The sequence below is a fragment of the Phyllostomus discolor genome, chromosome 14 (genome assembly GCF_004126475.2).
Source record: "Phyllostomus discolor isolate MPI-MPIP mPhyDis1 chromosome 14, mPhyDis1.pri.v3, whole genome shotgun sequence".
Classification (NCBI taxonomy): domain Eukaryota; kingdom Metazoa; phylum Chordata; class Mammalia; order Chiroptera; family Phyllostomidae; genus Phyllostomus; species Phyllostomus discolor.
The window spans coordinates 12,703,622-12,717,855 of record NC_040916.2 but is presented as its reverse complement, the minus strand read 5'-3'; the positions used below and the strand labels follow the sequence as shown (position 1 = coordinate 12,717,855).

The window sequence follows — 14,234 nt, the reverse complement described above, 5'->3', positions numbered from 1 at the left end:
CTCGTTATTCAACTGTCCACATTGGTTTTTCAGTTCATTTTTTCCCAAAGACAGTACCTGGGAGTCCTTTTCCAAAGTCTGCAGCTGCTCCTGGAGGTGGGCTTTCTCTTTTACCAGCTCGCTTAGGTCAGAGGACAAGGTCTGAAGGAGCTGTGTCTTTTCCTTCACCTCAGCTTCCACCACATCCATGTGAGACAGACATCCTCCTTGTTGAAACTCCAGCTCTCGTATTTTCTCCTCCATCTTCTCGGACGTCAGGCGCAGCTCTTTATTTTCCTTTGACAAAGTATCTACCTCTCCATGAAGCTGGTTTCTCTCCCTGGTGACCGCAGACAGTTTTTCCTCAAGGCGGCTTATGACTCCCTGCTTATTTTCATTGTCTTTTTCTAAAAGCAGCTTCTCTGTCTGAACTATCGCTAAGTCGGCTTCCACAGAGCGGGCACGGTGCTCAATGCTGCCTTGCTCGGACTTGATCCTCTCCAGCTCGCTTTCCACACCAAGAAACCTCTCTCTCCAACTGTCGTTCACCTCGGCTACATTATCTGCGGTAACTCCAGCTGACAATTCAGCTGTGCCCATTTCTAAACTAGCGCTGAGGCCTGCTGAACCTTCACCCCCCTGGTAGAACTCCGGGTTATCACAAGAAAAGGATTCCAATTTTTCCATTAAGTCTGGTGTTTCTTTCCTAAGTTCCTCAACTGTTTTCCCCAATTCTCTGCATGTCTCAGTCTTGGCAGTTAGTTATACTTCCTGTTGAGTTTTGAGTCTAACTATTTCATTTCACTTAGCAAAGTTTCAGCATTTTTGTCACCTTCCTCTATGGCATGAGGTAACCTCAAACTCTCATTTGATGTCTCTTTTACCTGCAGTTGGAGGTTCTGAATGGTTACCTGAGTCTCTAGAAAGTCCATAGGCACCAAAGCATTAGGACCAGAAAGCGATAGTTCGGAAATGCACCCTGCCAAGTCCTGGGCTTTGTCCTCCACTAGGGGATCGGAACTGGTGTCTGGGGACCGCCCCTGAGAACCTTCTCCCGCCAGCATGACCGCCGCAGTCTTGGTGACTTTCTCCATCTCTGGGCTGAGGTCCTGCTGCACATCTCTGTCGCAGATGGGACGAAGATCCTGCTCAGGTGCTCTGTCTCCACTTTCCAAAGCACGTTCTTCTGATCCACTTGTGTCACAGCGGTCGCTTCTGCCCTGGAGAGCCTGTGGTTGTAATATATAATGAGAATGCAATTATTTTTCAGGAAGAATACGAAAAGATTCAACAGGCTTCACTATTGCTTTGTAGACACTGGCTTCTTGCCCCTGCTAAGCACATCTCTTCAAATGACTTATTTCTGACCACATTCTCCCCTCTCCATCCCAATGTCAACACAGTTAAACAGACATTCAGGAGGCATCCTGTCAGGGCAAGGCACTGGCAAGCTGTTTGTCATGAAGACAAACCCTCTAGTTGTGTGATCATCCACACTGGCACACACTTAAATTTCAAATGGTTTTTCTCTCTTGGAATAGTCCAGGTAGCCAAAATACAAATTTTCCTTTGCGATTATCAGACATGAGGCTAACCAATTCCACATAGCTTGCCCAGCTTCCATCTTTAGCATTTCTGATATTCTTCAATAGGAGAAGGAGGTGAAGTGTCACGACCAGATTGTCAGCCCAAGGACTTAAGCCTGCACTTACTAACTGGATTCAGAGAGAAACCATGTGTCTGGACATCACCTTCCTGTCATCTGTCAAACAGGGATCAGCTGCTGTGACTACTCCTGCTGCCTCCTCACCACTTGCCATTGCCATCATACAATGGCAGACAGAGGGAATGAAGTGAGACTCCTCAACTCTACAGCATTAGCAGTTTAGCTGGTAGACTACAAGGACAAAGTCATAAGTGACTAAGCAATTTCACATTCAATAAAGAGAGAAATGTCTTTTTAAACAACTGATATCAAATCACAGATTTGTATCAGGGTAAATTGTTAGAAAATGATTCGGTAATCTGTAATAAGCTCTTACTTTTATTTCAGGACTATAACTCTGTAACATAAAAAAATAGCCAGAAAGGGCTAGAGATGTTAACATTCACATCACATTCCCATTCCTAAGCTCTGAGGGAATGTGTAAGTGTACTTTCTTAACTCACAAAGAATGAAAACATACAACATAGACATCCTGAATACAACTCTTCTGACTCCACAATATAATTTTGTCCAGGAGACTTTAAAACACATCTTCACTAATTCCCCATATTAGAGTGTTTAAATGTAATCACTGTAGAAGTTCAGCTCCCCCAAAAGGTTCATTCCTGTTCCTAAAGTACTGGTTTGTATTTTTAAGAACAGTTGAGAATATTTTTTATGCCCTTGAAAACCTATCATATCTACAAAGGAATTATTTACTTCAGACTGCTGCTCAGAAGCCAGAAGACTTTGGTGATGACCCTCATCTGTCAGCAAGGAATCACTAGGCGTTAGCAGCTCCTGGAGCCTCTCATATTCAGAGTGCAAGTCTTGGTAACGCTGGTCTTTGTCCGTTATTTCATTTGACAGCAGTTGAAGCTTCTGCTTTAGATCTTCAACTTGCTCGGTAAGCTCAGAAACCTTCAAACACATGCTTTCCATTTCCCTCTTATGTTTCTGGTCTGACAACTTGGCTTTCTGCTGGAGCTCTGCCTGCGCTTCTTTCTGCGTCTCCACCTCCACTGTCTTGTTATCGATGACACAGCGAAGGTCCCTCACCTCCGCACTCAGGCTTTCTCTCTCCGCCTCCAGCGCGCTGACTCTCTCGCTGTATTCGTTGCTCCTCATTTCTTGTGTCTTCAGACAAGTTTCCAACTGATTGACTTTACTCTGCAAGATTGCATTTTCTGATTTCATCTGTTTTATGAGTTGTTCCTTTTCACTTTTCCAGTGAGAAAATAGAGTTTTCTCTTCATTCAGTTCTTCGTATTCCTTCTTTTTTAACTCCAAAGCACTCGATAAAGCTTCAGACTCTCTCTCGGCTTTGCTTAACTTTTTGCTTAGTTGTTCAATGTGACATTCCCTTTTCTTCAGAAGGTCTTGAGAACAATCACGCTGCTTTTCCAGATCAGCCAAGGCAAGCTTCAGTTTCTCTGAAGTCAAGGAATTCTCCTGCTGATTGATTTTGTCTTGGAGATCTCTTAACATGGTTTCCTGAGAAGCATTCTTAGCTATGAAAAATAAAAAATAAAAAGCATGGTGAATATTTTAAATATTCATTTTGTAAGAATTCTAAACTGAAAAAAGAAAATCTAAACACACTAACAACTCCTCAGCCCTACAAAAATTGGCATGATTGCCCCGACACCTCCTGCAAAGTAGATCACCAGACAATCATCTAAGCTTCCAGAAAGACAATAAGACACATGGTCCTGTTAGGCATGCTAATGCATTTGTCCATCTTCTTTCTAGGCAGCTTAAGAAAGTGTTGTATAAAATACCAAGAGATTACTTCTCTAAGCAGTAGAAACTTTTTCTTCTGTGTTTGTGTACATGTGGACAGAAGTAGCTGTTTTATTATGCTTCCCAGATGTTGTGTGTTTGACAAATGGAAGGCAAGGCCCTCCACCAGACCCTCCGCCAGCAAAAAGGTCACAACTCACTTCACTGTGTAATAATCACTTTACTGCACTGGGTGGAACCGAGCCTGCCGTACCCCTGACGTGTGCCCGGAGTTTTCACCTCTTATGAAATAATTATTCAGAGAGAGCAGCCCTGAAGTGGAAATACTCCCTTCACTGGGGAGTAATTCTGATTTCCCAGAATGGATATGTAACTGCTCCCTCATTTTAGCCACACTCCACGGGCTTAACACAAAAGAGGAAAAGATGCTTTATATCAGTACCTCTCGAGGCCTCTGTACAGGTATCATTGAGGAAGTATCACCCACGTCCCACTTACTCACCGTAAAACTGGTGTCCGCGCATCCAAGAATCATCTGGGAGCTTTTTCAAACTTTGTTACCACCTGGTTTTCTGCCCAGCGACACACCTGTACCTCCTGGCCCCACCCAGTTGGGAATAACCCCAATGCTTTCATTCAGCAGCGATAGGCATCCTTCCAACTCCCCAGATAAACTGAGGGAGAATAGGAGTTCTCCATAGCAGATGATGACGGCAGCATGTATTCTAAATGCAGGGGTGACAGTAAGTGGAAACCAGATGCTGTTTTAACCCACTAATCTCAGTCTACCTACTGAGCGATGGCTCTCCACAGGCCACAAGGGCTATCAGTCTCCTCTGCATAATTATGGGGACCTGAGAAAATGACCCTGGTGGCCAACAATTGAAAATGCCCAAACGTTCACTTTTCTATTGGTTTTCTTTCATGAAAGGCTGACATTTCTACCCACTACTGTTGAAAAACTGAATGCTGTCTGGGGGACTTAGGAATTTCAAAAAGAAAACAGTCAGAGAGAAGTGTGATCCATAGTTCCATGATCCACAGGGCCAGGTTCAGAGAAATCCTGGATGTGCACCTACCCCAGCTGACAAAAAGAAATGCAACAAGACATATGGTACACCTAAAAATGGGTAACAAACGGCGGATTCATTTGGTGTGTACAGCAGAATTCTGCGGCTCTACAGTAAAGACAGAAGCATTCAGTGAAGTAAGTCATCAAAAACCATGGTCATTCAGGGCTGGGACAACACGCACTTCATGCAGGGAGTTTCCACGGTAAGGGAAAGCGTGAGGAGAGGAGCTTTCTGAGTGTCGTGAATAAACACACAGGGGACGGACAACAGCACTCTGGGAGACAGGCAGAGCTGACAATTTCCTTTTGTGTGCCAAACATGGACCCCTCCAGTTTCTACGTGCTAAAAACAGGCATTTGGGGGCTCTATGGGTTCCAATAAAAATAAAAGTGTCCAACTCTCACTCTAGAATCTAAACAGTGGAAGGGAGAAAACTTTCTGCACATCCTCTGCAGGCATCTTTCTCGGAGACTGGATGGAAAAACTCCAAGTTTCTAAGGCCATCCACCCTCCTCCGTACAGTAGCTTAGGAAATCACTCCACATCACCAGCTTTTACTTACCCCTCATTTCCTCCGCAAAATCCTGGCTCTGACTCAAACACTGCTTGGTCTTCTTCAGTTCTTCCTGCAGGTGGCAGACTTCTCTGGCACTTTGCTCAGACTGACTCTTGAGGAAGCTGTTCTCCCTCTTCATTTCCTAAAGCACAAGTTTACGTGGTTATACTCAGAACAAATGCTCTAGCAAACTCTGACTTCTGCCTCAGCAAGAGTCCCTAATGGAAGTGGTGGTGTATCTCACAGCGGGGAAGATTCACACCTTCCTTTTGAGTACTTTCTACAATTAGACATTCTGAATTAAACCAAATGATTTTATGAACAGAAGTTAAAACAAAAGCACAAAACCCAAATCTGATGGTAAGCGTTTTGCTTCCAGAAAACTATCTGTTTGAACTTTCTCATTGTCTCTAAGCTTGTTAAAGGGTTCGCTCAGATGGAAAACCCTGTTGAAAAGATCCCCAAGGACATAAGCTCCAACTTCTTATCACACCTGAATGATCAACTGTATCTTTGTGAAGTCTGATGTGCTGAGGAACAACAAACATTCACAGGAAAAATGTTTCCTTCACACTCGAAAACCACCTTAAGGTTCACTGGTACAGGGATGTCTTTATGAGTAAATTACCTTGCGTAAGTGTTTATCAAAAAATCTGCAATGAGCCATTAGCCGGAATGGGCATTATACAAGATGTAATATAAGAAAGACAAGAGTCTCCGCCCTCTGGAAGAAGTGACACCCATCACTTACTAACACGGGCAAGTACTAATGAGTGGAGAGGGGGCGTGAGCCGTGGGAAACCAGGCTGTATCACAGAAGCAGGATTCCATTCTCCGTGGAGGAGTCAAAGCTTTCACAGGGAACACAGAGTCCTTGGGCACCTGATCCAATGAAGTGTCCGTGCACCAGAGGGCAAATAAAGTATCAGAGACACAGACACACCCCCAGGTATTATCTGGGGTGACATGTATAATTTTCTGAACCTTAAAAGCAGTAATATTTGTATGCCTGATAAAAGTGCTATTGCTTATTAACCACAGAAGACACAAACTATCATAAACCCTCTGTTTCCTCAACCTGTTTCCCAACCTTCCGTGATGATGTAGCTCAAAAGTATCTCAGCTTGTATGCTCTGCCTCCCTTTGGACCACAGAGAACTGGCATACAATCACAGAATTAAGGGCCTCACATCCTTCAGAGGAAAATTCATAAGGCTAACTTAAAAAAAAACAAGCAAGCAACGTATAACCAGAGACACTGAAATAAAGAACAAACTGACAGTAACCCAGAGGCGGAGGGGAGAGGGGGGTAACAGGGGAAAACAGAGGAAGGCCATCAAGGAACATGCATCAAGGACATGTGGACGAGGCCAAAGGGGGTAGTTTCGAGGGTGGGAGGTGGGGATGGGCAGAGTGGGGGGCAGGCGTGCTGGGGCGAAAAAGGAGACAACTGTACTTGGACAACAAAAGAAATAAAAAATTTTAAAAAATGCACTAAAAAAAATAACCCTGTGAGGAGTAGGGGGACATTTTTAAAGAAACGGTTAAGCGCCGGCCTCCCCAGCCCTGCCGCGCCGTCAGAAAACAGATGGCCCTGGCAGTGCGGGGCTGGACAGCTGCCTTCAGTGATCAGTCTGGTTACCGTCAGCAGATGGGTACTGAGGTAGCAAAGCCAAGTTCACGAAGAGGGGGAATGTGGCTAGGAGGAAGCACTTGAAACCTTGCTGGCAGCAGCTCTGTTCATGCGTACGTGTTCATCTCGTCATCAAGAAAAGTCAGAGCCCGTTGGAGTTCAACTCCTGTCTTTGTCCTAATCCTGCCTGCCTGCCTGCCTGCCATGTTGGCAAATTAAGACATCAATCAGAAAGGAAGGGCTGCTCCATCTGACCCCGAGACTGAGAGGTTGACCTTCACACAAGGCAGTGTTCAAGTGTGCAAAGAAGGATCATTGAGACGCAAGGATGTTACTGACTTACACCAGCATCATTCAACTATAGACACCACAGTCTCCTGGCGGCTCTTCAAACTCCGGAAAACCACCACGAAGAGACTGCAGATGTGAGGGGAAAAGCACCCAAAAGCACTCCAACAAGGACAACGAGGCATTATTAGCCTTTCTTCCCAAAACCTAAGAGCAGTCAGATCTGCAGGATCAGTGCTAAGACCAGCTGAATGAGTTCAACATGAGAGAGAGTGACTGGAATTTAACCACCTGGGTTGACTTAGCATTCTTACTTTGTGACCTATCAAATACTTTCTTTCTACAAAATTAATCAGATCAGTTGGCATCTACAGCTGGAGGTGGCAAGAAAGTGGAGAAGGCCTCATGTGCAAAGCTGTGTGTGCCCCGGAAACGGAGGGGACAACTCCTGTTTAGGTGTCTCTTGCTCTCCATCTGCCTCTGTCCATAACTAGAGACACTAACATGAGTGGGAAGTTAAATGGAAAGGTTGACATGTCTTCCTCTATTCTGACCTTAGCTCCATAAATACATGCTTCTAGCGAAGAAATGTTCAGCCAACCCTGGAACCCAGCACACCTCTAATGCTACAGCTACGACCATCTCAAGAACTTGAAAAGGCCAGAATCAGGAAAAGGAACATCTGAAAATGGAGCTGTGGGCTGCCATCCATGAGCAGGTGGTTTTATCTGTGAGGCCAGGGCCACTCAAGACTTGACTGGGTAGCTGACTATCGATGACAAGTTAAGCACACAAGAATATATTCTCCTAGGCAACTCTTGCATCCTGACATGATTTGCAAAATTGGACCCAAGTCTGGAAAAATGTAACAAAAATCTCTATAGCCACAGGCCAGCATTAGAGCTTAGCAAGCTATTCCACCCTGATCCACTTCTGTTTAGGGGCGGCAAGGGAGGCATCCTTTCCTAGGGCCAGACAAAACAGATTTCAGCTCCTGTGTGCTGTTTCATGATCCCATCCATGAATGAAGCTTAATATGTCCCCTGCTGGGGCCAAATCTGTTTGGTGTACAAGGGACAGAGGCAAAGGATGTGTTTTTCCCTTCTACCTCACCCTTCCTGCCTGTCAGACCAGGCTCCTTAGGGGACCTGGTGTAATATACACCCTCGTGCCCAGAAGGTCCCCAAGCCAGTGCTGCCCCGGTCTTGGCTGTCCAATGCTGGTGCATGACGGCGTAAGCCCAGTGTTCCGGGGCTGGCTGCCGATGGGGCAAGAGCAGTTTATCTGAACCCTCCATTCACTTTGATACGAAATGTTAACTTTACCCTTGATCAGACCGTTAAATCATGTTCCCACTACTGACAATTTCTCATCGTGAGCACTGCATTAGTTTGTGAACACAAGCAAGGAGAATTTCAATACAACCGTCAGGTGATTTTGGCATGCAAAACCTATCGCTGTGCTACATTTGTTTGTACTTACTCACAATTAGTAACAGAAAGAGACCAGAGTGATAGAACAGGCAACCTTCTAAATGTGTCCAACGCCAAATGCTCTGTCCCCTGGCTCATCCCCTGCTGTGCTATGGGTGACAGCAAACAGGTCATAACAGTCGTAAAGAGCAGGGCAATGAGCAGGTGAGGTGCAATGATCTGCTGAGCACTACTGTGCTGGCCAGTGTTGAACTTCACCGTCAATCCAGCTTTGGAAAGGAAGGGGTATTATTCATCCTCATATGCAGATGAGGAGAGTCAGACTCACGGGAAAGTCATTGTCCCAAGGTCACTTTGCAGGTAGGTGGCAGAAAAGCAATGGAATTTCAGGTATCACTCACTAGAGAGCCATCAATATTTCCTCGTGAATTGTGCTACCGCTCGAACTGGGTAAATCACTTTTCTGATCCCAATGCCAATTGAAAATACAAGAGCCAGCTAAATCCTTTGAGTTCTTCCATCTTCTTGTCAAAAGCAGACACACACACACACAATGAAGACAGATACTAAGTGAACTCCCTGGCCCTGGGCTAGGCCCTTGCACACGACTGCCCTCACTGGACACAGGGGTCAATGAAACACTGGTGGAAGTGCAACACGGTGGGCACTGAACTCAGTCTAGACGAGTTCGGGGCAGACAGCCCCACAACTGACCCACCAGACTCTGTGGGGACGCACGACCTTCGGAATCACCTGCAAGACCATGCCCCGCCCACTGCTGTGCCTTGGCCAAGCGGGCCCTTTGAAAAGCCTTTGAACCCTCTCAACCAGAGGACCGCTTTCACAAAAGCCCCCACCAGGCAGCCAGTGGAGCTGCGGGAGAGTTCCTGGCTGCAAGGGGAGCTCGCAGAGTGAGGAGTTCCATGCCAGTCTGCTGGCGGGAATGTTAGCCAAAGCATCTGCTGGTTGGGCCCCGCTGGCCAAAAGGCAAATGTTTGTTTTGTCGAAACAAAACACTTCCATTTTAAAGTGTTCACTGAGGACACCATCATCTGGGAAGAAGCTTCCTCCCCCTCAGGTGCTGGAACTGTGGCCACCTGTCTCCAGCCCTACGACCCCTTGGAGGCTGGCTGGTTGACAGTCACCGGTTTCCTACGTCAGACACTCTGGCTTTACAGTAATGCTACACTCATCAAAGATGGGGGGTGGGGGGGGGGTGAGTACATTTCTATTCTCCTCGCCTGCACAAATAACTGCTTTTTGTAGAGAATTTTTTAAAAAGAAAACTGTTACAATCCAAAAAGTAACTGCCACATATTTAAAGAATACGTTGGAAGTTCTCTTTTCTGTGACTTTTTAAAAATCCTCACCTGAAGATATGTTTATTGATTTTAGAGAAAGAGAAAGAGGGAGAGAGAAAGAGAAAGATGGATGTGAGACAAAAACACCGATCAGTTGGCTCCAGTACAAGCCCCAACTGGGGATCGAACCTGCAACCTTTTGGTGTATCGAGATAATGCTCCAACCCGCTGAACCACCTGGCCAGGGCCTTCCTGTGACATGTGATGGACAAGAAACTTCCGTTCTGCTGTGCTTCCTCATAGTACAGCACTGATTCATGGCTCAATCCAAACTGTTTCACTCTACTGAGTGTCCCGGAATGACTCTTAATTAAGCCCTTTCTAATAAACTCCAGGCCACTAAATAAACTTGGAGAGAAGCTAAATTAAAGTTACCAACAAAATGCTCTCAGTAGGAGCAACGTCAGGGTAGCCCTGCAGCGAGCCTGCAAAGACACTGCCACCATGCTCAATGCACAGGCTAAGGCTGACTTGTGAGGCCAGGGTCGCACAACTTACAATTACCTGATGTTTTCATAAGAATTTGAAAGCTAAAACCTCTTCATCTGACATTTACTTTTGCTCACTTAAATCGCTGATTTTCCACCAGGATTTTAATATTTGATGACTCAAAAGCAACCCTTGGAAAAGGATTTAAGTTATATCCCCCATCCCATCACCAAGTTTGTTTCTTTCCATTTAGAAAATCCATTGCTTTCTTACTTTCATCCACCTCCTAGGGGGTCTAAAACAATCCTTTATAACAAGAGTAGTATATCTTCTTAAATACAAGCTATATTTTCCTGTAATTGCTATAAAGAGTAACTAAATCAGAATAGAAAGTGGGGGAAAAAGCACCATGTTCTATGTCATAGGTTATATACCAAATACTTCGTAAGTAATTCTGGCAAATAAAACAGAAAACGATACGGTCGTGACAGGCTACTGCAAAACGGTGTAGAGATTCTCTGTCACCGCATCTGGAACAGAAGCTGATAAACGCCCATCTCTGCCCCGCACTCACCTCACTGCTCCTCCGCAGCTCACTTTCCGCGGTCTGACTCGCCCGGAAGGCCTGTTGGGATTGGCTGAAATGTTGCTTCAACTCGTCCAATTCCCTTTCCAACTGGTGCTTTCCTGATGCGACCTACAGAGAGAAAAACAAGGCCAAGTTTGGTTTTCTGTTGCTTAATTTGGAAATCATCATGTCGTCTTCTATAATACAACAGTCACTGACTACAAGAACTGAGGCCATCGAGGTTGGGCTGAGACTCTTGCTGTGAAAGACACGGGTCCGACTGCAGGCTTCCCAGTAGAGTGACATGATGTGACTGCCACATAAGACCCATGTGGCTGATGGTTGTAGACACTGAGGAAGAAGTACAGAGCAGGGAGACAAGTAGGAGGCAAGAACAGTAACCCGAGGTGGGAGATGACATGGTCTGGGGCCCTACACAGCCATAGAGGTGGTGGAAGTCGTCACATTCCATGTAAAACACAGGCAGACATAAAGCCAGGTGTGTTCTCAGCAGGGAGGTATGTAGCACATGAAGGGTTCCTGGGGTAGCTGACGACACTCTACCCCAAACAGATAACGGGTATAAGAGAGCATGCCCGAAAACCATTTGTTAAACATTTATTCTATATACATGGTGTTTCAACACAAGAGTTTGAATGTGCTATATGTAATGTACACACACACACCCATACACACATGCACAGAAATTTCCATGTGTACACACACACCCATACACACAAGGGCATGCATGTAAATAGATAAAGGTAGACTCAGCTGAGTGGCAATGACTCACTTTGAGGTATGAGAGAAAAAGGAGAGGTGAAGATGACAGGCAGCACTTGGCCTGAGCAATGTGAAGACCCCAGCTGACATGTCCTGGAATGAGACAGTCCAGGGGAGGAGCGAAACTGAACTGGCAGCTCCAGTTCCACGACTGACATGTGAAGTGCGAGATGCCTTTTAGAGATGCTGAGCGGAAATGTCAGATGCACAATCATGAGTCTCAAGGTCAGGACCGATGCCCCGGCCGGAGATATGAGCATGGCAGCCATCGCCACAGAGAGAAAACCTAAAGCCACACAGCTGGACACATTGTTTTTGAATTGAGTGCTAAACAAGCAAGGTGACGTAATTTTCAGTGCTTGGACTGTTTCAGGGCACAATGACTTGGGAGAGCTCCCACCTGGAGACATCCCACCAGGTTATCTGACCAAGAACCAGAATGTTAGAGAGCTCCACAGGCCCTGACACCCGAGAACCTCACTCCTCACTCTCTCACTCACTCACTGTCCTCTTCTCCAGATGAGAGAAGCCAGACCCAGACAGGTTCCGTCTGTTCTCCTGTTTGAAAGTGGGAGTGTGAGGCTGCAGCATTTTCCCCTCCAGCACATCCCAGGTCAGCTGCGGGACAGAGCTAACATGTCCAAGGACAGGGAGAGGGAATGAGGTGAGGAGCACCTACTTTATCCAGCTCTGCCTGCAGGACGTTGCGAGTGTTCTTGGCCTGCTGCAGCTCCTGCGTGAGTCTGCCTTTTGCCTGCGAGCTCTCTTGGTCCAAAATCTGGAAGGCGCGCTGTTGACGGGAGAGCTCCTGAAAAGCAAAAGACACACTCTTAGGACTGACGACAGTTCACAGGCAGGTTCCAGGGTGACACGATTGTCCCATAGGATATGTGATGGCAGAGCCAGAGACAACAGGGGGCCTAGCTGACCATCCACTTGGTGATAAACATCAGCAGCCTGAGCACAGGTCCCGGTCATCCAACCCTGGTCTCCGAGGGCCAGGACAGGAGTCCACCTGTTGACCGCACCACCGCTGTGAAATCAGTCACCTCTGTTTAAAGTATCCAGGGGCAAAAGAGTACAGCTGAGCTGCAACCATCACAGTTTAGCTGAGACATCAAACGCACTCAAGAATGGAGATTAAAATTTCAAATACCAGCCACCATTCCAGATTGACAATGATGCCAAGTATATGTCACCAATGAACTTGGATAAATGCATAAGGACACCAGAGTAACATTTGCAGTAGCTTTTCCTTTGACATGTAAGTGTGCTTGTGTGTTTTTGGTTGTTACTGGGTTTGGTTTGGTTTGGTTTGGTTTGGTTTTTCTACCACCCTAGTGCTACACCAGGTAAGAGCAGCTTTGGGACTCCTCATATTTTGGACTGGGGATAATGCCTTTCTCTAAGGGACTGTCCTGTATTATAGGATGGTTACCAGCATCCTGGCCCCTAGCCACTAAATGCTGGTAGCCCCCAACTCCCCTATCCCAGTTGTGATGATAAAACATGTCCCCAGATATTGCTAAATATCCCCTGGGAAGAAAAAAAGATCACCCCAGTTGCTCTGGGCAGAGTGACTCAGTTGGTTGGAGCATCATCCCGTGAGTGAACCACAGGGTCACAGGTTCGATTCCAGGTTGGGGCACGTGCCCAGGTGACGGTTTCAGTGCCCAATCAGGGCACATGCAAGAAGCAACCAATCTGTGTTTCTCTCTCACATAGATGTTTCTCGCCTTTCTTTCTCTCTCCCTCCCTTTCCCTCTCTCTAAATCAATGGGTGTGTCCTCAGATGAGGTTAAAACAAATTCACCCCAGCTCACAATTGCCATTCTAGACTATAAAACCCATGGTCTTAAGTCCCCCCTTTCACCCAGGAACTAGCAGGATGCGTGGTGTCTCAGTTGCTCCAGAAATACTAGCTGCCATCTTTCAATACTTGTTTCACCAGGGGGTCACTCTGTAAGTGATATAAGTGTCTAACTGCTAGGCTGTACACCGGAAACTAAGGGAATACTAAATGTCAACCGGAATGAAAGCAGAATATTAATTAAATTTAAAAATACTGAAATGCACAATTGGTGATAATTCCTCCAGGAGGCAGAATGACTTCCTTCTGGGTAATTCTCTGCCTCTTGCCCACCGTGTATAAGTCCTTCCGTGAGACACTCCATGAAGTAGTGGACAGTCAGTGTGTATGTGAGGCCGTGTCACACCCAGATGAGCTCTGAGCTTCAGACACTCTCAGTGGAAGTCCACAGACCCTCCAACCACAGGACACACTGGCAGACCAACCTACCTCCTGCTGGCAGCTGTCCCTCCACAGGAGCATCCTCAGCCCTAACCTGTCACCAGTGTCTCTCCCCACTTACTTCATCGACTACTGTTCTAAAGTGTTTTCCAGCCCACAGGCATTCAAAGCAGACAGAATATTATACAATTTCCTTCACAACAGAAAGGGTTCAAAGGAAGAAATGGGACCTCTTCCTACTGAGAACAACAATCTCAAACAAAGCAGAAAACATGGATGAAAAGGAACATTCTCACTGCTAATTCCTTCTCCAATCAAAACCTGAAAGACTCAAAGTATGAAGGGACATACAGGGACCTTCTCCTCACACGGCATTTCCCTGGCAGAACTTCCCACATGATGACACGCGCTGGCTCCTCCTCTCACTGAGGG

At 46.2% G+C, this 14,234-nt stretch overlaps 1 protein-coding gene across 1 annotated transcript in view; it reads right to left on the bottom strand.

The window, feature by feature from the left end:
- Positions 1-14,234, bottom strand: part of CENPF (centromere protein F) — a 50,525-nt gene that overhangs the window by 17,385 nt on the left and 18,906 nt on the right. Inside the window, 6 exon segments of the mRNA XM_036015838.1 lie at positions 2-752; positions 755-1,208; positions 2,405-3,195; positions 5,063-5,198; positions 10,775-10,897; positions 12,231-12,359. Coding sequence (XP_035871731.1) covers positions 2-752; positions 755-1,208; positions 2,405-3,195; positions 5,063-5,198; positions 10,775-10,897; positions 12,231-12,359 — 2,384 coding nt within the window.